At 41.8% G+C, this 27,954-nt stretch overlaps 1 protein-coding gene across 2 annotated transcripts; it reads left to right on the top strand.

The window, feature by feature from the left end:
* The first annotated feature begins 1,489 nt into the window (after positions 1-1,489).
* On the top strand, positions 1,490-26,426 carry HAO2 (hydroxyacid oxidase 2). 2 transcript variants are annotated; one of them, XM_039338807.1, is made up of 8 exons: positions 1,490-1,788; positions 4,759-4,910; positions 7,355-7,506; positions 19,539-19,822; positions 21,945-22,160; positions 22,676-22,834; positions 24,710-24,779; positions 26,026-26,426. In XM_039338807.1, the coding sequence occupies exons 2-8, from the start codon at positions 4,780-4,782 to the stop codon at positions 26,079-26,081; spliced, it is 1,068 nt and encodes a 355-aa protein (XP_039194741.1). In that variant the 5' UTR covers positions 1,490-1,788; positions 4,759-4,779; the 3' UTR covers positions 26,082-26,426. The 2 variants fall into 2 exon arrangements, with proteins under 2 accessions (XP_039194741.1, XP_039194742.1); XM_039338808.1 differs by lacking the exons at positions 1,490-1,788; positions 4,759-4,910 and adding an exon at positions 5,656-5,819.
* The last annotated feature ends 1,528 nt before the right edge of the window (positions 26,427-27,954 follow it).

Raw genomic sequence — 27,954 nt, 5'->3', positions numbered from 1 at the left:
ATGCAACCGTCAAAAATATATGTCAGTTGCAAAGTGCCCAAATTTTAATCATGTGATCATGGGGTTCCTGCAACAGTTATAAGTGCGAAAAATGGTCATAAATCATTTTTTTCAGTGCCACTGTAACTTTGAATGGTCACTAAACGAATAGTTGTAATTTGAGGATTACTTGTATTAGTATTTGCAGATCTTTTCTATTTCAGATATCAAAGTATTGTCATCAGTATAGTCCAGATTATTGATCTTTCTTCCTCCAGTTGTAAAGTCACATTCATCTTCTTCCAATCCAGATTCCCTCAATACATATTAACGTATAGATTGAACAAAAAAAATAAGGAAGAGTATACAGCCTTGTCTCATTCCTGTGTGTGAAAAAGTTTACTCTGTTTCTTCTGGGTATAATAAATTTAAAGATGGAAAAGCAACTCCAACACATCATTATACATATATTGACAGCAGCCCGCATAGTATACGCTCAGTGTTGGAAGGGTGAAAACATACCTACAAACGATATGATTATATACAAAATTCTTGAATGCGCGGAAATGAATAAACTTACGCTAGAATTAAAAGACAAGGAGGCAACAGAATTTTATGAAATATGGAACAAATGTTATGATTGGCTAGAACAAAGAAAGAAAAAGACATGATTACTGATGTAAATAAATTGTAAATAATACATATGAGATGTGTAACACAGTTTTGTTAAGGGAAAAATGTATTTTTCAGTTTTATTTTTGTTGTATAATGAAAAAAGGAAAAATAAAAATAAAAAAAAGTTCTTAAAATCACACACTGCATCTAAAACTCATACGTCTTCTAAAGGTGGACTCCTTCATTTCCATAACAGAACCCAGCTTTAAAAAAAAGTGTACAGAATTTAACAGCTAGCTTATTATTGTTAAGAGGTGAAATTTTAAAACAGAAAGGAAAGTACGGTCAATCCCCCTGCAATGGCACAATGACCTTCTGGCCTTTCTGGGAAACAGAGTTCTTGCAAACAGATAAATAAATAAAAGGTAAATAAAGGCTTTGAGATCAGGTTGAGTGGGGATGGAGTTGGGGGGGGGGAGTGCTCAGTGTCCAGGGAATGTAGGCAAAACATAAGGGGTGAAATTGGTGCCATTTTCTCTGCATGTACTAATAGCAGATGAATGATCTAACAAGAGTTAAAATGCAATTTTAGAACTGCATTATTTGCTTCCTTGCCTGCTTTTGCTTCGAAAGGTACATGATTTCTTGTATCTATAATGGCATTTTTTTTCTCTAGCAGTTCTGCTGGTAAAAAGCCTCTTTTGTCCTAACAAGCAAGCTTCTGTGGGGGAGAACAAATGATAGGTGGAACCATTTAATTGGTATAAATATGTATGCTAACTAATTCATAAAAGTCTGAATATCAGGAATTGAGTAATAGATTCTGAAGAAATCCGCCAATCATAAATGCTCTGAAAATATGCAGGCCTTACCCATTGTAAGATGGGAGAGCACTGCCCACATTTTTTCCACACTGCATAATGATTTCATCATCGTTGCTTCTGTAAAACTTCCAGGATTCTAGATATACAACTAACATTGCATGATCAGAGCATTTTCAGAACAGGGCAAAAGTACAAAGTTTATTGCAGAAGTTAAGCTTTAATAACTTGTAGTAGTTTATTAAATTTCTGGCATTTATCCTCCATAAACTAAGGAACTCCTGTTCTTACAAAGTACTTATATATATTCCTGATTCTCTTAAAATCCCTGCTGGAGTAAAGTCTTTTACCTGCGGCTATTCTGGTGTTAAAGGTAAGTTTTTGAAAGGGTACGGGAGGAAAATGGGTGATGGAGGCAAGGGATGCAGCCTTGTAATTGGCTTGTGTAATGACGTTTACAAGTCTTCCACTTGTCTGGTTGAAATAATGAAAAGGATCGCTTCCATTTTAATATGCATATGTATATGTACATATTATTATGTATTATTATAGCAAAATCTGATCCAAATCAAGCTGAAAGAAAGAAAAGAGAATATAAGAATAAAAGAGCCCTATATCCTTGTATCTTTCCAATTACAGCTAAAGTGACTCAATAAGGGAGGACACTAAGTTCAGAAAAAACTTTATGCCCCTAAGGCATTTTAACCCGTGGCGTCCTTCCGTGGTGATCCTTTTCTCCGTATATGATCTGCCAGACATTTCAAAGGCTCAGACTGTGGAGCTCCTGAGATTGTAGAGCCCTGGAGCTCAGCCAGAAAATTCAATCTTAACTATTACTGGCAGGTTCGGCTTGTTTTGCAAATGAAAGCAAATATACATGTACCAGGATAATGTTGAAGAATCCAATCTGAATCAGTCATCAGGACCAAAGTTTATTCTTCCAGCTATGGAGCTCCTGCTGGAGCCCATCATCAGGGAACATATCTCTCTCTCTCTCTCTCTCTCTCTCAAATATATGCAATAGGCTGTTCTATGTGTTGTATTTATATGGTGCCCGGTTTTGTGTAGCTTTTAGTTGTTAATTAGTTCATTAGTTGATAGTTGGCTATTAAGTCATTGATGGTTGTTTTCTTGTGCTGCTGTGCTTGGCTCCTAAGTACTTGATAAGTTGATGGTAATTCAGCACTACTGTTGACTGATAATGGACCTGTTTCCCAGGCTTCAATCATTTTTCTGGCTATTTTTGTCTGTTTGGCCAACAATCATACTATGTTTCCCCCAAAATAAGACCCGGTCTTATTATTTTTCTTTTTTGCCTCCAAAAGAGGCACCAGATCTTATTTTGGGGGGGGGGAGTCTTTTCCACTTATCTCTGGCATTGACAGCCCCACCCAGCTGACCCACTTTTTCTGCTGCCAAAGGAGCAGCTTCATTCTGCAGCTGAGAATGGAGCTCCAGCCTGCATTTTGCAGTCAAAATCCTTTCTGGAAGGCCACTGCAGCTGAGAACTGAGCTATGGATTCAATTCATAGCTGGTTTTCAGCTGCAGAGACCTTGCAGAACCAAGCTATGGATTCAATCCATAACTCGGTTCTTGGCTGCAGTGGCCTTCCGGAAAAACCTGATTGCCAAATGCAGGCCTGGGGATGCCACAGAAGAAGTGGGCCTAGAGGAGAGACCTGGCTGCAAGATAAGCGGGTGCAAGGCATGTGGGGCAGCTCCACACACCCCACCCCCACCCTAGCTTGATTTTTAGGTGTGTGCCTTGCCCCAAAACTAGGGCTTATTTTGGGGGTAGGGCTTATATTAGGCCCACCCTCAAAAATTAAGCTAGGGTTTATTTCGGAGTGGGTTTTAATTTTGGGGAAACATGGTAGTAGCTACAAAATGGAATGCATGTCTTTATTGACTGCAGTATGAGACTCCCAATGAGTTTGGGTTTCCTTGTCTAGCTGCTCACTTGTGTTTTCACAATCTGGTGGTTAGCTTCCTCCCTGTCTATACCACAGGTTTTCCTATTGCCAATTTTAAATAAGCAAAAAAATAAAATAAACTCCAAAGTGATTTAAAAGGTGAGGTTTTTGTCAAACCTTGAGCCCATGAAAGGCTGCATTTGTAACTCAGAACACAATGAAACCCATGACTTCCCGTTGATTTTATGGTTACAAAAATGTTGATTTCTGCTGTGGTGAAAAATCAGCTGTGGTAAAGTACATGTGGGCAATTACCAGAGTTCTCTTTATTCCAGAGAAAATTTTGGCAATCAAGGTTTCAAGCCTGCTGCCTTTTTGGTTATAATGCCCTGCAATCCATGTGCAGTGGAGAAAGATGTGGGCAATAGTTCACTTCATTAGAAGTCCCCCACTGCAGCCCATCTCCTGACATTCATCAGTGCAGGCATTATTGGAGACCAATGAAATGTTGTTCTACATAGAACATACTTGGCATTCTGTGATTTTGTTACGGTTTCCTTTACAAAAATTTACCTGTTGAAGTTCGAACTTTCTACATATTGATCGGATTATATCCCTTCCTATTCTAGAATATTTTACAGGTTGCAGTTCATGTAATCACACATGGAGAATTGGGGGGAAATGAACACTTTGGCGCTTATTTCTGACCCACAAATCAGCTTCAACAATACAATAATGCAAAGTAATATATGTACCTGTCCTTTTCTTATAGGTCATTTGTTACCAAAAGGCATTATAGCAATTTCTGTCATTTTAATTGAAGCTACCTGCCAGAGATAGGAAAATGAATGAATCATTTCTCTCCAGTCCAAACTGTAGAAGCTTCCCACACAAGGTCGTCTATATATATAATTTCTCCAATCTCTGGCTACCTCTATTTCCACAGAATTGGCAGCTATGCCTACACAAGTCATCAGATTCTGTCAAGAATGAAAAAGTTCTTAACATTTTGGGTTTTTTTTTAAGAAAAAAAGCAAAAAAGATAACAATGGTGAGCTGTATCATCGTGCTCAATAAAATGGGTTTATCTTGGTGGTGATTATGTTGGATCTGGCTACTGCTTGAATAGAGTACGATAAGAAAACCAGGTCTGTAGACTAGGCAGGGAAGTGGATTTCACATTTTTAATCCTTTTGGGGGTGAAGGTGAGTATAAATATATAATAAACGAATACCTTGGAATTACAACACATTTTGCTTGGTTTATATTTCTGAGATGACCTAAATGAACTCCAGACACTTTTGTGAGATTTTGTTCATCCCTGGTAGGTTCTTGATTATACCACTATTTCTTTTTCATCTTTACTTTAGGATTTTCACCTGGAATTCTATACCTGTTATATTTACTCAGTTTCTCTCTCTTCCTACCAGGTTCTCTCACTTTGCTTTGAAATGACTCTTGTCTGTTTGTCAGATTTTGAAGCTTATGCTAAAAAGCATCTTCCCAAGCCTATCTGGGATTATTTTGCAGCAGGTGCTGATGAATGTTATACGCGTGATGATAATCTAATGGAATATAAAAGGTAGGATATAAACTAAGTCTTTGAAAGAAGATAGTGATTCCTAACTGAGTCAGATGTATCCACTTTGAGATGTAGCACTAAGCCAACTGAATGGTATTCTCCTGATTCACTGTCTGGTGCAAACTCAGATAGATATGAATGGTCTGGTATTCACTAGACTAGAAATTTGATTTGGGAAAAGAAATTGGCTCTGAATATGCTAACAACTGATGTTTCATAACACCCTAGTTTTGATGAGTGTTCTGGCCACTTCTCAAAGAAGTGTGTGAAACAGCCTAGCTTGCTACAGAGCAGCAGAAGTAATCACTCCTGGATGGTTAAACCTGAGTTTCTGGTTACCCCAGAGTTGTTGAAATAGTTCCTGGTTCCACTTGCACTATAAGAAACATCCAACCTTTCAAAACAGGAGGACTCTCGTAGCATTTGTCCAGTGGAGGTATGGCATGCATTTAGAAAATTTATAGCATACCTACAAATCTCTGTTTCTTAGCTAGCATGGTTCCTGCATTTGTGTGGGCACTAGGATGAGAAAACTAAGCTTACATAATAAAAGGACTGCCTGCCTGCAACTTTTATATCCAAACAGAAAAGATGGCTGTTTTCTCTCTTCTCTGTACTAGTGTCTTCTTCAGTATTCAGCAAGATTACTGTTCTTTGTCACTGAAAGATTTAACTGAGTAGCTGAGTAAATGCAAGGGTAATTTTTGTTTTAACAGACTATGGCATCTCTCCTTCAAAGGCCATTCGGTGTAGTGGTTGAAGTGCCAAATTCAGAAGTGGGGAAACCCAATTCCAGTTTTCCCAGAGGCAGGAAGCCAGCTAGGTGACTTTTGGCAAGTCCTTGTCTCTCAAGCATAGGAAGAAGGCACTGGCAAACCACGTCTGTAAATGTTCCCAAGAAAACAGCAGGTACATTTCCATGCACTCATGAGGAATCAAGACTAGCAATACCAAAAACACTCTCCTTCACAGGGTTGCATATGCATTCATATCTTCTTCATATCCCTTACAAATGGAGCAAAATTGGTGCCACTGCAGGCCTATCAAATCTGCATTGAAAACTTCTGGACAACTAGATGGCAGCAATGACATACATACCACTTTTGCAGCACACATTTGGCTGCTCTCAGCCATTGCAGAATTCAAGATCCATGACAAAATCTAGGATGTTGCTTGAAATTATTATGGTAGATTGAATAATGGATAGGTAAATAAATGGATAAGCAGATAGATATGGATGTTTCATTTTTCTGGACTTTCTTCAGTAATACTGTATTTTCCCGAAAGTAAGACCTGGTTTTAAATTATTTTTGCCCCCAAAAGAGGCATTAGGTCTTACTTATGGGTGGTGCCTTATATTTTCCATGGCACCTGCCTTGGCTCACGGTGGGCAGCACCAACAGCCCCACCCAGCAGGAGCCCGCATGGTTGCTGGCCCACTTTGCACCGCCGCCACCACAATGAGGCGAGGCAGGTAGGGGAGGGGTGGAGCTGCCCCATGCACCCCACACCTGCTTCCTTCAGGCCCCCCCCCAGCCAGGCCATTCCTTGAACTCCTTTCGCTTTGGCAGTCCTGTTTCCTGCCAAAGTTGGAAGGTCTGACTGAACTTATTTTAGTCTCACGAACTCTGTTTCCCTGCAGCAGGAGAGAAACACGCCAGAGTTGGAAAGCAGGTGAAGAACTTTTTTGCTTTCAGGAAGAGGGAGGAGCTGGGCGATGGTGCGCCAAGCTCTACAGCAGTGCCAGGAAGAGAAGCGGCAGGATGGAGAAGGGAGATGCAGGGTGATGCAGGGCGGCAAGCAAGTGCTCTTCTCTGCCCTGCATTGCTGTGCAGGGCTGTTCCTCTCCCTGTTCTCCATTCTCTCCAGTGGCAGTGATGGAGGGCTGGCGGAGGGAGGCGGCGGTTATGGTGCAAGCCCTGGGAGAGTTGGCAGAGAAGGAGGTGGTAGCTGCCACCAGGCAGGTGATCTGTGGGGTAGAGCTTGAAGAGAGCCCTCCAGCGGCACACAGAGGCAGTGGAGCCTTTCACCATCACTCTCCCCAGGCTCCAAAATGGTGGCGGGGAACCAGGTCTACCCCGCCCATCCTCCATATGGTAGCATGGCAGTCCGGCTCAGGAGGGGAGTGAAAGGGACCAAGGAATGGCCTGGCTGGGGAGGCCTGAAGGAAGCGGGTACAGGGCATGTGCTGCAGCTCCATCCCTCCCCCACCTGCCTCACCTCATTGTGGCGGCAGTGGCGCAATGTGCCGCACAGCCTCCTGTCCCATTGTGACAGCCAGGTGGGACGGAGTGGGCGGGGTCCTAATTAAGGCTTATTTTCAGAGTAGGGCTTATATTAGGCCCATCTCCATAAATCAGGGTAGGTCTTTTTTTCGTGTTTTCCGGAAAACACGATATTACCTCTTATCAGTCCTGTTGCTTCTGCTTTCTCTTCATCCACAGAATCTATTTGCGGCCACGTGTGCTGCGGGATATGTCGGCAATAGATCCAAGGACTACGATTCTTGGCTCTGAAGTTGACTTCCCAGTGGGTATTGCTCCCACTGGCTTCCATGGTTTGGCCTGTCCTGATGGAGAGCAGAGCACAGCTCAAGGTATGCAAGAATCTTTTTCCCTAGCAACAGTAAAGGCCAAAAATAATTATCATATAATAAACTGGGATTTGGTATAAGATTATAATTGGTTCAAAAAAACCCAAACCATTATAAATCTATCTATCTATCTATCTATCTATCTATCTATCTATCTATCTATCTATCTGCTTTCAAACTTAATGGTAATTGTAATTGTACATTTATATATATAGAGAGAGAGAGCAGAACATACTACCTATTTCTCACAGAGTACCTGCATTGTGAGTCCACCCAATTTCTTCTAGTAGGGAATGACATGCATGCATGCAAAATATATGGCACTCCAGGAACAAGGGTGCCTTAAGCAACCAATCTGATCCCCAAATAGATAGCTAAGGAAGGATAAAAAAATAGCTGGAGGATTGGGCTACTCCTGCTTAAGCTACTTTTGGAGGTGGGTGCTTGCTTTGCTTTCCCCCTCTGCCATGAAGATTGTTATGGCAAGTATCCCAAAGGAGATACAATCTGGCCCCTTCCTACTTTGGCTTTGTATACATTCCTCTAATGCAGTGCTTTTCAACCTGTGGTACGCGTATCACGGGTGGTACTTCGGCACCTGGCAGGTGATACGCATATGATAGGTAGAAAAGCACTGTAAAAAAGTGAAAAAAATAAGTGTAAAAGTGTAGTGGGGGGATCAGCTAAAGTAAGGGCAACACCACACAGGTCTGTGGGAGAGTCAGTTGGAACTGTGGTGTTGCTGGGGCTCTGCTATGCACCCAGAATCCGTGCGGGGCTCCAGCTGATCAGCACAGGCCTCCAGCTGATTGGTGCTTCCAGGAGCAAAGCCTTGGGGGGGAGGAGTCAGCTGGAGCTGCACCGAAGAGAAAAGGAGGAGGAGGGGGGAGAGAGGAGAGGATATAAAAGGAGGAGGTTTTGGTGGGAAAGGGAGGAAAAAAAAGACAACAGGGAAAGAGAAGGGGACGGAGAAAGAGAGATGGAGAAGAGGAGAGGCTTCTTTGAGACACACAGAGGGAGAGAAGGGGATGGGACAGTGCAAAGATTAATGTCAGAGAAACAGAGACAAGTTTCCTATTAAAAGTGTGGTAAGTGGGTATACAGATAGTCCTCAACCTACAACCACAATTGAGCCCCAAATTTATGTTGCTAAGTCAGAAATTTGTTAAATGAGTTTTGTCCCATTTTACGACCTTTCTTGTCACATGTATTAAGTGAATCACTGCAGTTGTTAAATTAGTAACATGGCTGTTAACTGAATCTGGTTTCCCCATTGACTTTGCTTCTCAGAAGGTTGCAAAAGGTGATCACATGACCCTGAAACATTGTGACCATCATAAGTATGAATCAGTTGCCAATCATCCAAATGGAAATCATGTGACCCTGGGAATGCTGCAAGGATCATAAGTGTGAAAAATGGTCATAAGTCAATATTTTAGTGCCATTGTAACAGTCAGTAAGCGAACTGTTGTAAGTCAAGGACTACCTGTACTTTATCCCTTTTTTTCTTTTGGGGGGGGTCATCAAATTTCTGACACTTTGCTAGGCGACTGGTGGTACTCAAATATTGCCAATCTTAAAAGTGGTACAATCTGTGAAAAGGTTGAAAAGCCCTGCTCTAACACAGTCAAATGAGCATGGCCTAATTACTGTAGAATTCTGACTAATATAATTAATATAATATAATATAATATATATAATATACTATAATAAATATAATATACTATAATAAATATAATATAATATAATATAATATAATATAATAGTAGTAAAGTTGGAAGGAACCTTGGAGGTCATCTAGTCCAACCCCCTGCTCAGGCAAGAAACCCTACACCATTTCGGACAAATGGCTGTCCAGTCTCTTCTTAAAAACTTCCAGTTCTCAATAAAAAAAAAAAAAACTTCCAGTGTTGGAGCATTTACTGCTTCTGGAGGCAGGCTGTTCCACTGATTAATTGTTCTCACTGTCAGGAAGTTTCTCCTTAGTTCTAGGTTGCTTCTCTCCATTTACATGCACATGTATATAAAAATGGTATGTGAATGTGTGTATACAAGAATTATGTCCAGCCAGCCATTGCTTTCTTCCTCAACAGGATGGCTACAACCTTGCCTGTGACTGTCTACTCAAAAGTCCAGCCAAGGTATTTCATTTGGCTCCATGCCAGTATTAACAGCACAGCCGCTTACTGTCAGGGAAATGGGGCTGGACTTTTAAGGCACTCAGAGTTAGGAAAATATGGACTAGAAACTTGCAACAATGCAGGATAATGACTGATAGACTTCTATGTAGAAGTCCATTGCTAATACATTTTTTTCCCCCAATCACCTAAATGACAGCTAGGTAACAAGATGTTTTGAAGTGGGCAATGTCATAACAAGAGATATTACATCTGATGTAGCAGCAAATGGAAAAGTTCTCTGCTGACTTGCAGACATTGCCAAGGGCTGATTCTGAATCAGGCCATCGTCTATTAATCATAGAAAGGTATCAGACTGAAAGAGACTTGCAGTAAAGAGGATTAAACTAATGAGATACAACCTTGAATACATTTCTGAAGAATATGAAGCTAGAAACAGTTTCAAAGACCTGAAACTTGTGGACAGAATATCTGAAGAATTTTGGGGAGAAAGTAAAATGATCGTAAGAAAGAGAAAACCAGAAAGCATATAATAAGACACAGAAAGAAACAAAGGATACACTGCTTTCAAACCAAGTTATAGAAAAAGCTAAGAAAAAAAAAAAAGAACTAGCCAAAGCCACTGATTTGGGGAAAACTAATACAAACTTCCAAGAAGTGATAAAGTGGTATACCTGAAGTCAAAATATAGTTAAGGAGAAAAAAATAACACTGTAAGAAACACAAGGGATCTCTATTTAGGAAAATTAGAAGAATCATGGAAAGCTTCCCACCTCATCTCAATGACATGAGAAGCAAACAGAAAGGAAGGAATTAACGGAAAACATGTATAAGAAAGGCAACTTAGGTGAGACCATAGTCAAGAAAAGAATCTGAGGATGACCTTGGCAGGAGCAAGTTCAGATGAACTATAAACATGTGGGCAAGTAGAAAAGCCTTAAGAGTGGATGAAATCTCCACAGAGTTCTTAAAGGGGCTAAGATGGAAGCAATATAGAACAAGTCAGTCCCCTCCCCATCAACAGATTTGGGCTCCACACAGAAATAAGGTCTAAAATTGTTGCAGTTCCTAAAATGGGGAATTTAAAGGAATGCTATTACTATAGAATAATAGCCTTAATATCCAACAATACAAGGTAGATGCTGTTGAGAATCCTTCAGAAGAGATTATATTGCAGATGAACAGGTAGACTTCAGAAGGAACAAGGGAATATAAGGTCATATCGCTAATATTAGGTGGATGATGGAAACAGCACCAGAATATTAAGAACAGCCTTACTGTTTAATAAACTGTTTCAAAGATTTTGGAAATCTCTCAGAGCAATGTGTATGCCAAGCATCCAGTTCTTCTGATACAAAATCTCTAGAACAGTGGTGGCGAACCTTTTAGAGACCGAGTGCCCAAACTGCAACCCAAAACCCACTTATGTATTGCTGAGTGCCGGGTGAGTGTGGCCCGCTGGGTGGGTGTGGCTATGGTGGGCATGGCAGTCTGGGTGGGCATGGCCAGGGTGGACATGGCCAGCTTGATGTTGCTCCTGGGGAGGGATGCCTGTGGGGGCCGGGCAGGGTTAGGGGAGATCCAGGGGGTCTCTGATGGGTGGGGCAGTGGGCAGGAGGGCATCTTGCTCAGATGATAGCTGGGGGGGGGGAAGAGGTAGCTACATCCTCTCCCAAATGCTGCTGTCTCACAAAAGCAGGATGAAAACGCCACAAAGTGACAAGGAAAAAAAGTTAAAACAGAGGAGTGTCTCGTGATGGTTTTCTTCCGAGGGGGAGAGGTGGTGAGGGGCTGTGTTCTGTGACATGAATCAAAATGCCTTAATAATCCAATCACAAACAGATAAACTCAAATAAAGATGATTCCAAAACAGATATTTATTCAGTCAGAAAACAATACTTGCTATTTGTAGATTCCCTCTAGATATTGCACATCTGTTCATCTTCATTGGTAAATTCATTAGATCCTCCACATCAACTTCTTATGTGGAGTGGGACCATCTGAGTCATCCGATGGCCCTCATGCTTATCCTCAGACAAAGATATTCCAAACTGGCACATGGCCCGGATTTCCTGTGATGAGCTTAGTGGCTCCTCCTTTCCTCCTACCACTGACCTATTAACATGGGATAGCTAACTAGCTAAACTACATTACCCATAAGCCATCTCTTAAGGAGACACCACTTAACCCAATAAATGCCAACATTCTAGCATACAGACCTACATGATCCAGAACACTCCCTGCTTGGAAATTTAAATTTCCACTACTAACTAACTGAAATAAGCAAAAAATGTAGCATTAAGCATGCAATTCTCATTGCTACCTAACTAGTGACTAAAATAAGTAAAAACATAGTATCAAACATGCATAACTATAAAGTAAATCGAAAACATGCACAATTATAACATAGATAAACAAGTGTTACATCAAACAATGCATAAACACAATACATAGTTTGAGGTTCAATCTTCTAGTTCGCTCTTCGTCAGCAACAGGACCAAATCGGTGATCAGCCTGGTGCAAGAGTCTTTGAGTCACGATCTGACTCACGTGGCTTCACGATCTGGACCTCAGCTTGGCGAACTAGTTCATCAAAACTGGGTGGGGCCCGGTGCACAAGTCCCATGGGCGAATAGTTCTGGTATGCATTCTTGTCTCTCAGCAAGACAAGGTCTTCTTCCTGTAAAAGAAACTGGAACCAAATCTGGAACAGAAAAATTGGAACCCAAAATTTCTCAGGAACGAAGGAACTTGGATCCACATGATGCTCAGGAACTGAAGAACCTGGAAGCACAGGAAACTCAGAAACAGCAGGAGCTGGAAAAACAGGAACAGCAGGAACTGGAGAATCAGGAACATCAGCAGGAGCTGGAAAATCAGGAACAGGAGCAGAAGACTCGGGAACCGAAGGGTCTGGAACCACCGATGGAGCATTGAAAATGGCTGCTACTGTTGTCATGAGGGTGGTGAAGACTTCATGTGTGGGTGTGGGTGTCTTTGACGCCACAGAGTCCATGATTTTTCGGGGTATGCCAATCATATGCTCCCACGCTTTGCCCATGTGAGATGCATGGGGAGGGTGATTTTTGGCCTTCAGACATTTATCAATCACTGGATCATGACAAATATCTTCAATAGTCTGTAAGTCCTTGCAGGCTCCTACAAGGTTAATTCTTGGGATGCTAAGACAAGTGATCAAAATGATCAAAACTATGCCTAATCTCAGGTGTTTCTGCTTAGAGGAGGTTTTGAAGCTGATTGGTTGAAATTTACTGGGTGCCTGAGGTTGAAGGTTGGCACGTTGATCTGGAGCTGGAAGCATATAGCTAAGACAAGTGATCAAAATGATCAAAACTATGCTTAATCTCAGGTGTTTCCACTTAGAGGAGAGTTTGAAGCTGATTGGTTGAAATTTACTGGGTGCCTGAGGTTGAAGGTTGGCACATTGATCTGGAGCTGGAAGCATATAGCATTTTGGTCTCTGTGGCATCAGGCTGTTTGGACAAGCCAAGAACTCAGGACCTTCTAGCCAGATCAATTCTGTTCTTTGTGTGGCAAGGTTGGGCCACTTAACTTGATTCACAAGGTTCTTATCTATTGGCACATGTTGCCATTGTTCAGGGCTTAAAGATGTTTCAATCTTTTTTACTCTGTTGCCTACATCAGTGGTTCTCAACCTGTGGGTCGGGACCCCATTTGGGGTCGAACGACCATTTTATGGGGGTCACCAAACAACGCAGTCCACCATTTTTTTCCCCTTTTCCTTAGTGTGTACTCCCTTTTATTCTATTGGCTTTTGAAAGCCAATAGAATAGACTCTCTTGAATAGAGTCTAATTCTATTGGCTTTCAAAAGCTAATAGAAATTGTCCAGGCTGTCTCTGCCCTGCTGAGCCCGCCAAAAGTCCCATTCTGCAAACTGTGCTGCACCAGTTGAGTAGTCCTCGACTTACGACCGGTTGAGTAGTCCTTGATTTACGACCGGTTGGGGGTCGCAGCATTAAAAAGGTTGAGAACCACTGGCCTACATAGACATAGAAGTGTCTGCTTTGTTTGCAGATGTAGCTTGACATCACCTTGCTGTCTGCGTAGAAGGTGGTAGACTGTAGTTCAAGGCATAATGTCTTCACTGTCAAGTTGGTGAGCTTTACAGCCAAAGTGGTACCACATAGTTCTAACCTTGGTACGGTGTGGCCTTGTTGTATTGTTAGTCTCACTTTTCCAAAGAAGACACCGAGACTGCAGCTCTCCCCACTGTAGACTCTGATGTATCTTAAGGCTACATTTACCATTATTGATACATCTGAGGAAGCATACAATTCTTTCCTTTGTACGGTGGCAGGTGAGCTGGAGACATACATGCGCTGCACTTGCATACTCTGGAGACATCTTGGGATTACACTCCACAATTCCCAGTCTTGTTTCTGTTCTGGTAGATGCGGCTCATCCCAGTGTGTGGTGCTCAGACATTGTTTGTTCTTTCTGGACAAGTCTAAGTTGTTGTAATTCTTACTGGTCTGGAACACTGATGCTTCCAAAACAGGTTTGGTTGTCACAATCGTGCAGTATTCTAGGTGTGGTTTTAGGTGAGGTGCTCTTCCATTACTGGGAATGGAGGTTTTTGAGATGCTCACCTGGGTTGGGGTTTGCGATTGATCAACACAAACCGTCCCTCCTATGGCCCATCTGAGTTCCGTCTTAATGGCTACTGGGGTTCCTGGTGGACCTTTGATTCTTTCATCGGAACCAATGGACTCTGGGGTGTCTCGTCCCACCACAAGTAGGATTTCAGCTTCAGGATCTAGAGGAGGGATTAAATTGGCTATGTGCGCTAAGTGAGGTATTTTTCTTGCTGCCTCTGGTGTTGAAATTTTGCTGCGAACATCTGGTAAGGTCTCCCATTCCAACACTGATGGTAACAGGAAATGTGAACTCCCGTCTATCGATTCTATGCATAGACCAGAGATTTTCCTCCCCGCTGTGTCATTGGTACTGTGCACGTATTTATTGCAAAATGCTTCAGTTTACTTGGGAGGTCGAAGAGGTCGAAAAAGGCAGGCTTAGCTATTGTGACCTTGCTGTGTGCATCTAGTATGACGTACATCTTAACAGCCTTTTCAGGTTGCCCGTCAGGATAGACTTTTGCTAGACAGACGGATGAACATGAAGGAGGGCATGATGAGTCTCCACATATATCTGTGTAGTACATCCCGTACATATCTGGGTTCTTTGGGGGGTCACGTTGAGTCTCCATCGTCGTAGGAGTTTTTGAAGTTGATTGTTGTGTCTCCTCAGAGAGTTTCTTTGATTCTAGATGTAAGGCTGCCGGGTGCTTGTCACTGTTACACAGGTGGCATTTCACCCTGACTGCGCAATCTTTGGCCATGTGATTTATAGAGTCACAGCATTTGAAGCATATCCTATGCTCTTTGAGTAGGGCCTTTCGATCATCCAGGGATTTTTTTCCCAAATTCTCTGCAATTGTTTAGAGAGTGTGAAGATTTCTGGATTGGACAAGTCAGGCCTTTTCTTGGTGGGCAAGGTTTGGAATGAATACTCCTCAGCAATTGTTCTTCTGAAGTCTTCTTTGGCCAGGTCATGATCTCTGTTTTGTACACTGAAATAGGAGTTCTGTCCTTTGTGGCTTGGAAGGAACTTCTATTAGTGCCAAAGTTGTGATTGATCCGTTTTGGCGCCGTGAAACATGTTTCATGGATGTCAAGGTAACTGGGGTCATTGTACATATCTGATTGATCAGAAACAAAATCTGCAAGAGCAGCAAAAGGTGGAGGGTTGCTGGGGTACTGTTTCCTGTGGGACTGGATTATGTTAAACCATTTATCTTTCAACTGTCTTGGTAGTTTTCGAGTGATAATGTTCTGTGTGTCAAACTGCTCAAGGCGGGCAAGTCCAGGCATGGTGCCACTTTCTTGTGCTGCCCGGAGCTCGTCTAGTAAGATGGAGAATCTCCAAATCTGACTAAGATTGTTGATATTGATGTTAGGGAAATCACAGAGCTCTTGTACGAATGAGGCCTGTGCCAAAGAAGGTGCTCCATTGCACTTGTTGAGCATTTCCCAGGCTCATCGAAGGTCAGTGGGTAGGTCACTTAAACGTGATGCAGGGATCGCCTCCACTGCCTTTGAGGATTCGAGACCTAGCCATTGCGACATAAGTCCGAGTTCTTCCCCAGAGTGTAACCTCTCTCCACGGAGGGCTTGCTTGAAAAGGTGATTCCACACTAAATAGTCCTCCCCTGGTTTGTCAGAGAATTTCTGTATGCCTCTGGGTGCCATGTCCGACTTTCTTCCACCGAGTGTTGGAGGATATAGCGATCCCGTGTATGGGCTTTAGTCTGGTGGAGGTGGTGCATCACTTCCGGGAGCGGGGGTGTGCGCCATGTCTGGCTGGTAACTTTCTTCAGCGTGTTGTCTGTTGAGGGTATCTTAAAATTCACGTGTGAGGGACCTTGTTGGCTTGGTCTGAATTCCTCTGCTCTGGCGTTTTGCTGAGGGGACCTGACTTCTTGCATGCTTACTTATTGGAGGGTTTCTCATCTTTCGGGTGGTGCATAGCTGGCTCCCTGGTAGGCTGGCACAGCTGGTGATCAAGATTCTCCTCCATGGTCAGGTCTGTTAGTGGTGCCTTGGGATGCTGCTTCCTGTTGTCTCAATATTGACTCCTTTCTGGCGAGCTCATCTCGGAGACGTTGCACTTCCTGCTGTGTAACTGTTGCTGCTGCAGGTGGACCCATCTGGTTGCCAAGAGTGGTATGGTTCGGTGGGTTCAATGGGGCAGCAATGGTGGGAAGATCTTGTGACCTAGATGTTACAACATCAACTCTCTGGCTGATCGGCACATCTGGCCATTGAGATTCTTCTCTTTGTCTGCTTGGTCTTGGGGGGCTCACGGATAACAGCGGCGCTCTCACCTGTTCACATTGAAACACGCTTTGGTCGTCAATGTAGGTTTGCACCCAATTATGAGGGCTTTCCCTTCCTAGCCCTTCCAATCTGTGTGTAGGTGTAATGTCTTCCAGCTCTCCAGAAACTTCTTACATTCCTTGTTTTTTAGCTTGAGGCTCTGCATCTTGCTATCAACTGTTGGGTCTCCTAATTGCACCTGAATATCTTCAAGTTGCTGCTCGGAGCCCATCCATCGCTCGAGGGCGTCTTCCTTATCTTCTTCCGATAAGCGTGCACATTCGGAGGAGAGCTCCTCCTTAGGCCCTTGGTAGAGTTTGTGTAATTTCTCCCAGTATCTTTCATGACACTTGTAGTACGACTCCCATCTTTCCATCAGATGTGAGTGCATGGTTTTGTAAAAAAGGAATCAGCCTTCTGGCTAGCAGCTTTGTCAACTCTTGAAGCATAAGGACTCAACACATTTCTATTCATTTTAAATCCGCGATTTGCATCAGGCAAGCTAAGGGGAATGCTCTGTGGTTCTTCCCCTTTTAAGCAGTTAAGAGTTAACTGCCTGCCTCTTGGCTTCTGGCAACAGAAAGGAGGGGAGTGGCTGCTTCAGTTCAGAACAACCTTTAAAGTTTCTCGCAACTAAGATTTCCTTTCTCTTCCTTTTAAATGCAAAGTGGGGCTAGGTTGCATTCCAATCTCTCCCTTTGGCTTGCGTAAAGACACAGCTTTAGTGTTTCACTCCATTTAAATAAACATACAGAATAAACAAGAGGAGGGAATCGCCTGTTCGAGCTTTTCTCTGAACTTTAGAGGCAGTCTTTGCTTGCAAGGATATTAGCAATACAATGCATTAGGCAGAAAGACTTTGGGGGAGGGAGGTTTCACCCAAATAACACCTTCCTTTTGAAACATTGGCTGACAAACAGAGCCTTTAAAGCTGAAGTTACTATGTAATTTTAGCGAAGAAAGACGAGCTTTGCTATGCAGACAGATGCTTTAAGGAACAATGCTGTTTTGCTGAGTGTTGATATGAAGCTGAAGTTAATATTGAAGATAATATATTGATTTTAATTTTCTCACTCTAAAGTCAATGTGAAGATAAAATAATGAATTTACTTTCTGTGACATGAATCAAAATGCCTTTATAATCCAATCACAGACAGATAAACTCAAATAAAGATGATTCCAAAACAGATATTTATTCAGTCAGAAACAATACTTGCTATTTGTAGATTCCCTCTGGATATTGCACATCTATTCATCTTCATTAGGTAAATTCATTAGATCCTCCACATCAACTTCTTACATGGAGTGGGACCATCTGAGTCATCCGATGGCCCCCATGCTTATCCTCAAACAAAGACATTCCAAACTGGCACGTGGCCCGGATATCCTGTGATGAGCTTAGTGGCTCCTCCTTTCCTCCTACCACTGACCTATTAACATGGGATAGCTGACTAGCTAAACTACATTACCCATAAGCCATCTCTTAAGGAGACAGCACTTAACCCAATAAATGCCAACATTCTAGCATACAAACCTACATGATCCAGAACAGGCTGTACTGGGATCGGGGCTCCTTGTATCTTCCACTGCCTGCCTGCGCTCTTCTGCCACAGATGCTGCAGCTCTGCTTGCCTGTCAGGGCGGGAGCATGCTCGCATTTGGGCATGCTTGTGGGGATGCTGCCTTGCTTGCCGGGGCTGGGCTGGACTGGGCTTGGCGCAGAGCCTCCTCGCCACTTCTTCCCCTGTGGACATTGGAAGCACTCACCCCATCTACCACTAGTCCCAGGGCAGCTGCTGCTGTCCGGCACTCTCCAGCCTGTTGTGGCCAGCCAGGCGCACCAAGCTTGGGCCTCAGGTAGATGGAGAACGGAGGGAAGTGAGAGCTGTGGCTGCCCAGCTCCTCTGTCTGAGGATGCATGTGGGGAGAGGCGCCACCCAGCTCAGTAAGCTGCAATCCGCCTGCAGAAGGAGGAGGATGGAGGAGGAGAATTGGCTGGGACAGGCACAGTGCTGCCCATGGGGAGAATCTGATTAGCCCCAGCCTGGAGGGGGGGAGAGGCCGAGCGAGCCCAAAGGGAGGCAGGCATGGTGCTTGGAGGTAGCCACTCTCCTTCCCTCCCCCCGCACTCCCGCAGAAGGGCTGGCTGGCTTTGGCATCACAAAGATTAGAATTATGCAGGCACTGGCGGGTCCGGCTTTCCTTCCTTCCTTCCTTCCTTCCTTCCTTCCTTCCTTCCTTCCTTCCTTCCTTCCTTCCTTCCTTCCTTCCTTCCTTCCTTCCTTCTCCCTCCCCTCCTTCCTTCCTCTCTCTCTCTCTCTCCCTCTCCCTTTCTCCAAAGTCCATGTGTCCTCCTTCCCCCGCTAGCCTTCTGCAAAGCACAGACACCACATCCTACTTGTCTTCTCCAAACTCACGGCCACCTTTGCTTCCAAAGGCTATCTGCTTGCTCACTCGCTCTCTTGCTGTACTTCCGTCAAAACCTGCTTTTATAGGTTCCCCTCTCCCCACCCAGCTCTCACAGCTGTTCCTGCAAGAATGCTGCTGGACTCGGTTTTCCTGCCTTCTCCAGTTCCCACTAGTTGGGCGCACGTGGAGAGGGGGAGGGGAGTGTCCCTCTGGCACGCGTATTGACAGAAAGGGCTTTGCATGCCCAGTCTGGCACATGTGCCATAGGTTCGCCACCACAGCTCTAGAATAATCAGGAAACTGCAGTAGGAATTGGGCTCTCCAGAGAGGTTAGGGCTGTCCCTCTTAGCACAGCAGCATCTATAGGCAACTTTAGCTCTGCCCCTTTGTGCCTGCACACAGTGTTGATGCACATACAAAAGGGACAGAGCTTCAATTACAGTACCACCAGCATCATTGGGACTTATTGGCTGCATGGGAAGCACTAGATGATTAGGCTGAGACTTAATTATAGAACCAAAGAAGTCAGCTTTGACTCTTCCCCCTTCCCTCCATATTTTCTAAAGCTGCAGAAGCTATGAATACCTGCTACATAGCCAGCACATATTCCACTTTCTCTGTGGAAGAAATTGTTGCTGCTGCACCAACTGGTTTAAGATGGTTCCAACTCTACCTCCATCGGAACAGGACGTTCTCAGAGCAGCTGGTACGACGGGTTAATGCATTGGGATTCCATGCCCTGGTGCTCACAGTTGACGTGCCCTATACTGGCAAGAGGCGGAATGACATTCGCAACAACTACGAGTTCTTGAAATCCATTCAAGTGAAGAACTTTAAAGGAGCTTTTGAGGTTGGTAACTCCTGAAACTCATCAGTTTGAAAAAGCACGTGAGGGAAGGGATGGTGGATCTTAGCATCCAAACATGCTGCACATTTTAGAATCCTGGCTGAGTTTCTAAAATGTGCAGTCTGCAAACTAAGGTTTAGAATTGCCTACTTATGCAGCTTCTACTACTGAGGCATAAACTGTTTCTAAGGCTGAATCCTTGAATTAATGATGCGACAGTGAAAATCTCATCCTAAATTATTGTACGTGTGCTTCATGTGATGTTTGAACATAGCAAGTTCACATATATGGAATTCATTTCTGAGGTATTACATTCTGAATAGCTAATAACCTATAATGTTAACAGATGACTAAATTATCTCTCTCTCTGAAAATTATTTAAAAATACCAATATTATTGATCAATTTTGTCTGATGGCTGTGCAGATGGTTGAATGACCATCAATTGAGGAAGCTGTAATAATGGATTTCTATATTTGGCAGGAATGGATAATTTCCTTCCAACCGGGAAGGAAATTGTCCATTGTACTGTATTGGTCTTAAGCAAATATCTAATAAAGATATTTGATATTTCATTAGTAGCATTTAATATTTGACATTTAAGTAGCAGTTGATGTCTAACATTTAATACTGATATGAGTACATGAGGTTTTGTGAAGGACATTTCATTTTTATTTTTTCTGTGGAAATTCTGAAACTCAACATTTCCCAACCATTACTTTTTCTTTTTAGCCCTAGGCCAGAAATGCCACCAAAAGGGCCTAATTAGGCTAAAAAAGACAACACCTGTCTGGACTGATTCACACCACATCTTTACTACCGAGCCATTGTGACAATATAGTTCTTTGTGATCTACACTTCTTGATTATTCACACAGAAAATGACGAACACCATTATGCATTCAGTAACATGTAATAAAAGACTGAGCCATCCAAAATTAAATCTATAACATTCCTCAAAATAAGCTCAAGGATGGATTGATGGATTGAATCCCGATCCAGATTTCTAGCATATGCTTTGCATATTTGTATTTGATAGTCAGAAATGTACATCTGCTGGAAGGGGGTTTGTTGCGGGCTTTTTCTAGGTTCAAACTCTAGAAATGGTCTGCATGTGAAAAAATGACTGTTCATTTTTATGAAAAGTCAGGCAATTCTTAAACTCTTAAAGTTTTGAAGGTCCTGGTAAGGACAACCTTTATCAGCTCTTTAAGATGGAAACACCAAACTTTTAGTGATGCACCATGGGGGTAGGGAGACAGAGGAATGTGTTTCCATGTTACCTCACCTCTCCTTGAAGAAAGGGTCATACAAAGGCAATGCAATCCCAGATGACAAGAAGTTTTCCTGGTTACGGTAAATGAGTTCTTGGGATAATTGCTCAGTCTCTAACAGACTGTACTAAGCAATGACCAGAAAAAAGAAGAAATCTCCTTAACTATGAAAGGATAGTTGGCATTTCTTCATCACTAAATTACATTTTGCCCTTCCTCTTCCTGGATCTCTGTCTCCCCAGGGAAGGAAGCTCACACTGCCATTTTCTCCCATTGGGTTAGCTACTGAAGGGACATGTTCTTGGGCATCCCGAGGCTGATCTGGGGTGGGATGTCCCTAGCCTGGAGAGTATTTTAACACTCATTGTCACCTCCCTTGCAATCTCTTGCAAACTTACGAGGCTTCCTTACAACAAAATGAGGAATGGCAAAATGTTGCCGAAGGCTACTTATATACCAGGAGTTGAAAAGTGAAGCACCAGGAAATTGTGGAGGGTCTTCATGAAATTTCCCAGCTTTAAAGTCTGATGTTCTGGTCTTCTTGTCAGCAAAACAGAAAGCGCCTATTATAGCATGCTGGAGAGTTCTTAGGTGTATTTAAGCATTCCATGCAACATATGCAAGACACTTGGAAACGCCTCATAAAAAGATAATTATTTTGGAACGGCAGATTTTAACAAATGCATCAATGAAAGGAAAAATAAGTTATATATAAACCTAATCATACTACCAGAGAAGTGTTAAATTATAATAATGTTGCAGGACGAATAAGCCAGCATTTACTTAAGCAGACATATGTATACTAACAGAGCATACAATGGCAATGAAATTTCAATCTTCCTCTCTCCTTTAGGACAAAGACCAGACTGAATATGGTCTACCCCCTGGATCCATAGACCCATCTATCAATTGGAATGACATCACCTGGCTACAAAGCCTGACCCAGCTGCCAATCATCATCAAAGGGATTCTGACAAAGGAAGATGCTGAGCTAGCTGTGAGACATGGTGTTCAAGGGATTATTGTATCCAATCACGGAGGAAGACAGCTAGATGGAGTCCTTCCTACTGTAAGTCATGAGCCATTGTTTATCCTATTTGCAACCTGGCTAGAGCAAACAATGTTGCATTTTCATCGTAAGGGTCCTTCCTGAGGAAAGTTAAAGTTAGAAAACTATAACCCCATTTAAAATGTGGGATCCATCCAGTTGCTAGGTTCCCAAAACAGCTTTTGCAAAACTTGTTAATAGGATGTTAATTTATTTTAGGTCTCTCTTGGAAAAGAATTCCTGAGCTTAAGCACAGACCCTGAAGATCCATTTCCTCCTCTCAATCAAATGGATAGCAGGGCTTGTTGAGATATACAAGAGGTTCTTGGCAAAGAATTTTAATAGACAACCAGGTTATAGAGAATGCTTATGTCCTTCATATTAGAATAGAATAGAGCTGGAAGGGACCTTGGAGGACCTCAAGCAGGAGGACCTAGGAACTAACTGAAAAGGGGTCTATTTGTTTTAGTTAAGCACTTACAGTCGCCCCATCCCATGCAACTGTGATAATTTGATTTGATTGATCATGTTTGCAGATTGCTGCTCTGGTTGAAGTTACTACCGCAGTGCAAGGCAAAATTGAAGTTTACTTAGATGGTGGAATACGAACTGGGAATGATGTATTGAAAGCATTGGCACTTGGAGCAAAATGTGTCTTCATCGGCAGGCCCACTGTATGGGGTCTGGCTTATAAGGTGAACTTAACTCCCTGCATACAAGTAGCTATGATAAAAAGTTGAAGATAAAGAGCTATCTCTGTGCAAACAACTGAAGTCAGCTTCCCCTTTTTCTTTAGATTTGCACACACTAGATAATGCTTCCCATTTGATTTCATACTGCATGCCTGTCTAAAGATCAAGCGTAATGTACAAACTTGATTTATTCAATAAGCTTCATTACATCTGCTTGTATTCACATACACACAGTTTTAGATTTACTTCATGTCTCTGATGCAGCAGGCTCTTAGCATGACAAGTTATAATTCAAGCAGGAATAGTAGAGAAAGATCTCTATTCAGAATGGGAGTTTTAAATCAAGTTGGTCATTTACCATAAGAAAGGCTGGTATTCAGAAAACAAAAGCTTTTACTCACGTTCTTGGTCAGGCATAAAAAAAATCTAGCATTTAGTCTTGGTCTCTCATGTGCTTGAGCATATCGCTGTAGTTTTATATATCATTATATCCTTTCTTATAAAGATAAACCTAATTATAGGCACAACAATACACTTGCCTGAATTTTATGATAGCTGGAGGCATGGAAGTTTAGCAAAATGGAAAAGAAGAAAGTGATGGTATGTTGTAAGGTCACTAGAACTGCACTAAAATGAAAGCTGTAATTAAACCATTCTGGAGAAAATTAAACTCTCCTTGCAAGGCATCTGCAACAGGGTCAAAAAAGTCAAGTTAGTAGCTATGATCATACAATCAAAGCCTTGGCCCATTTTTACATGTTTTACATAACACGCATTAAAAAAGGGAGGACCTTGATTTATAATTAAAATTGACATCTTGACTTTTTTGGCTCTCCCCTTTCCCCCTCCCCCCTCCGTGTCCCCATTTTCTGGTATCCAATAAATAAAATCTTATCTTTTTTTCTGGACCTACCTGATAATTGTATCTCTTAACCCAGAATTGATCCCTGTTTGCCACACTGGTTCCAGTTTCTTTCTGGTTATGAGCTATGTTGCAAATAAAATACTGTAGTAACTTAATAATAATAATTAGTAGGAACATAAATCCATGATCCTTAGATTCTTCTGGGAACAAATTTGCAAGATTCTAAAATTTACTCCACTAAGCACAAACAATTATACTGACAGTAGCTCACATTAGTTCCCAGAAAAATCTAAGGATCATGGTCTCAAAAATTCACAGATGATTTATGGTTAAGACACATATCTGAGAAACAGCAAATAGTTTTGAAAAATTATGTGCAAAATAAGATAGCTTTACTTTTAAAAAAAGTCAATAGAAACAATTTGCATCTTTAAAAAATTCTTCTCAGTGCTTTTATATGAGCACCTATTTACTTTGGTGGAACTAGCATATGAAAAGTCTGCATGGAAGTTAAATATCTAAATGAAACCAGAGACAGTTTTAAGGACTTATTTTAATCCATGAAAAAAAGTTGCAACCCAAAATAGTACCAAGAAACCTGGATGGTAAATGAAATGGTTCATGCGGATTCATACATAATAATTAGTTCAAACTTCCCTACTATGCCAATTTATTTGGTCTCTCAGCAATGCTGTTAGAGATAATGAAGATTCCCAAATACTCTTGGGAATGGCTAAGAGACAAGTAATATTTTTTGAGAACTGGAAATGGAATATATATGCCCCCTTTTCCCCAGTCAAGGCACTGGCATCTTGCTCAGATAGGGTCAACAGGTTTTACATAGGTTTAAACGCTGACAATTCTGATTAGAAACAAAATAAATAAATAAATATACAGCCAACATCCTAGAAAATGCTGTTGCTGAGAGCCTTTTATTTGAAAACTGCAGGATTTTCTATATTTTCAAGCTAGGTTAGCCACATCATTTACAATGCCATTCATTTTTGAGACAGGGTAAAGAAGGGCTTCAAGAAGTTTTGAAGATTTTAAAAGATGAATTTTGTCTATCAATGGCTCTCACAGGTAAATACATTTTTAATTTACTGTTGTATTATAATTTTTCATTTCTTTGATTGGTTAATAATAATAATAATAATAATAATAATAATAATAATAATGAAAAAGTTGGAAGGAACCTTGGAAGTCATCTAGTCCTACCCCCATCTCTATGTGTTGATTAGATTTGGAAGGCCACCCGACTTAGAACTACTCTGAGCAGCTTACAGTATAAAAACAGAAAAACAAGGTAGAATCTGAAGTGGCTTTTCAGTTGTATCCCACGTATAATACAAACACTGATAAGGCTACACAAACACTCCATCCCAAGGCCTGGGGAAACAGCCATGTTTTTAAATTTTCTGGAACACTATTAGCATGGAAGCTGGCTCTCTTGGGGGGGGGGTGTCTTGCACCAAAGGACAGGTTCATGACTGAGAAGGCATGTTTCCTGGGTTCCAATAAATAGCATTTTTTGATTGAAGGGCACCAACTCTATTCAATCTTACTGATCAGGTAGAAATCACAGGGAGATCGGCAGGCCTATCAAATAACCGGACCTAGGCCTTGAAGGGCTTTATAAGTAGTTACCAGCACCATAAATTGCATCTGGAAATCCACTGGCAACTTGTGCAGCTCAATTCTATATATTGTTGATATATTCAATTTCAAAACTCATAAGGTGAATTTGAAGAGGAAAGTGTTTTCAGCTGAAAAGAAATTGTATAGGTGGTCCACGGCTTATGATCACAATTGAGCTCAAAATTTCTAAGCGAGACATTTGTTAAGTGAATTTTGCCCCACTTTACGACCTTTCTTGCCACAGTTGTTAAGTGAATCACAGCAACTGTTAAGTTAGTAACACAGTTATTAAGTGAATTTGACTTCCCCATTGTCTTTGCTTGTCAGAAGCTCACAAAACGGTCTCCAGGACACTATAATTGTCACAAATATTAGTCAGTTGCCAAGCAATCAATTTTGATCATTGACCATAGGGATGCTGCATTGTTCATTAGTGTGAAAAATGGTAATAAATCACTTTTTTCAGTGCCATTGTAACTTCGAATGCTCACTAAATCTAGGACTACTTGTATTTGAAAGTCAGGGAAAGGGGGGGGGGTTCAAAATTAGATTTCCATGTTTAAATGTACTTCAATTCATCAGCTCATAACAAGAAACTTAAATCTGTTTTAATTTTTTTCTTGATGAGCCTTAATTATTTTCTGGGTATACTAGGTTCCTTTAACTATCTGCATATTTTCTTTTCACTTAGGCTGTAAAAACGTCTCAGAAATTGGCCAGCATCTTGTTCAGTATTCCAAATTGTAAACAACTCTTCTGTGGCACTTACAGGACCAGAAGCAGTTTACTAGCTAAAGAAAAAAAACCTGGATGATTAAAAACAAGGGGGAAACCTCAGCCACCAACCACATTTCAGAAAGTTTGTCTGATGAGATTTTTACAATGAATGGGACACAGAAGCTTATACTGAACTGTGAATAACTGGGAGCCCCATTCTTTTGCATGCCTGTTTTCACGATACCCAGCTAGGTTAACATTCCTTTAAAACTTTCAATTTTACCACATTCTCCTCCCTGTGTGTGAAATGCAATAGTATCCAATGACTTATGTGTTTCATTTTGAATAATATAATAAAAATAAATAATGGCCTCAGTTACTTGGAATGGCAACATTAGACCACAGAGTCCAAATACAGTTCAGTGATGAAATCTCACTTAAAACATCCCAGGCAGGTTTCTATCCAGCATCTGTCTGAACATGTTCAATAAAAGGGAAGCAATCAACTTGCTAGATTAAAGATTCTTAGATTTCTTTTTCCTTACTAGAACTTGTCTTTGCAAGTCTGAACTGACCCCAGAGGGTCAATCAATCCATCCATCAATCCATTCCTGATCAATAGATGATCCTGGAAATGCATCAGCCAATCTCTATTCATCTTCCAGTTAAAAAGGAAAATTACCTGCCCATCCATGACTATAAAACCATTTGGAAGATACTCTCAGTTTAAATACAGTGACATGAATAGGGCAACAGGAAGCCAGACCTGGGTGATGGTAAAAGCCCAGCAATGGCTTCATACAATTGCTAGGGCAGGGGTAGGCAACCCAAAACACTCAAAGAGTCACTTGGACCCGTTTCCAACCAAAAACAAAACACTGGGAACCGCAAAACCTTTTTGATATCTAAAAGGAAGATAACACTGCATATATCCTTTTTTACCTTATACACACACACACACACACACACACATACACACACATACACACACACACACACACACACACACACACACACACACACACACACATATATATATATATATATATATATATATATATATATATATATATGTACACATATACATACATATTTGTCTCTAATTATTAGTTTATTCTTAGTTTATTAAACAGTTGTTTTTATTTATCCCGGTGTTCGATTACTTTTCTCAACATACATACATACATACATACATACATATATATATATATACACATACATATATATACATAATATATATGTAGGTCTTTGGTTGTTCTGAAAACACCAGCCTGAAGATGACGAATGGGACTTCGTCAAAACGTCGCCAAGACACTTCCAATTTTACGCGGGAGAAAACCCGAACAACCAAAGACCTACATACAAACACCCATGAAAACCTCAGAAAATACATAATATATATACATACAAGATATCAAAAGGGTCTCTCTCTGTGTCTCTCTCTCTCCCTCCCTCTCTCTTCCTCTCTTTCTTTCTGCCCTTGGTCTGCCAGTCCTCTTCCCCCTCCCCCCTCCCTCCCTCTCTCTCTCTCTCCCTCCCTCCTTCCCCCCCCCTCTCTTTCTCCCCCCCTCTCCCATCTTCTGCTCACCTGGCTTCAAGCTGTTCTCCAACAAGCTCAGAGGTAGGCAACCTCGGCTCTTTTATGACTCATGGACTTCAATTCCCAGAATTCCTGAGCCAGCATAGCTGGGCTAGCTAGCTCTCTCCTGCCCTTCCTGTTTCCTGCTTCCTGCAAAGACGCAGCAAAGGGAGGAGCCACGCCCAAAAGGATTTTCAGCTTGTGGGAGAACACAGTGAGTCCACTCTCTTTTACACACACACATACATACACACGAACACAAACACCCACATAAACACAAACACAGAGACAGAGAGAGAGAGAGAAGCAGGGAAATGCAAGTGC

The sequence above is a fragment of the Crotalus tigris genome, unplaced genomic scaffold (genome assembly GCF_016545835.1).
Source record: "Crotalus tigris isolate CLP2741 ecotype Arizona unplaced genomic scaffold, ASM1654583v1 scf7180000017716.2861928, whole genome shotgun sequence".
Lineage (NCBI taxonomy): Eukaryota > Metazoa > Chordata > Lepidosauria > Squamata > Viperidae > Crotalus > Crotalus tigris.
Note: the sequence above shows the minus strand (reverse complement) of the source record. Positions and strands in the feature narration are given on the sequence as shown.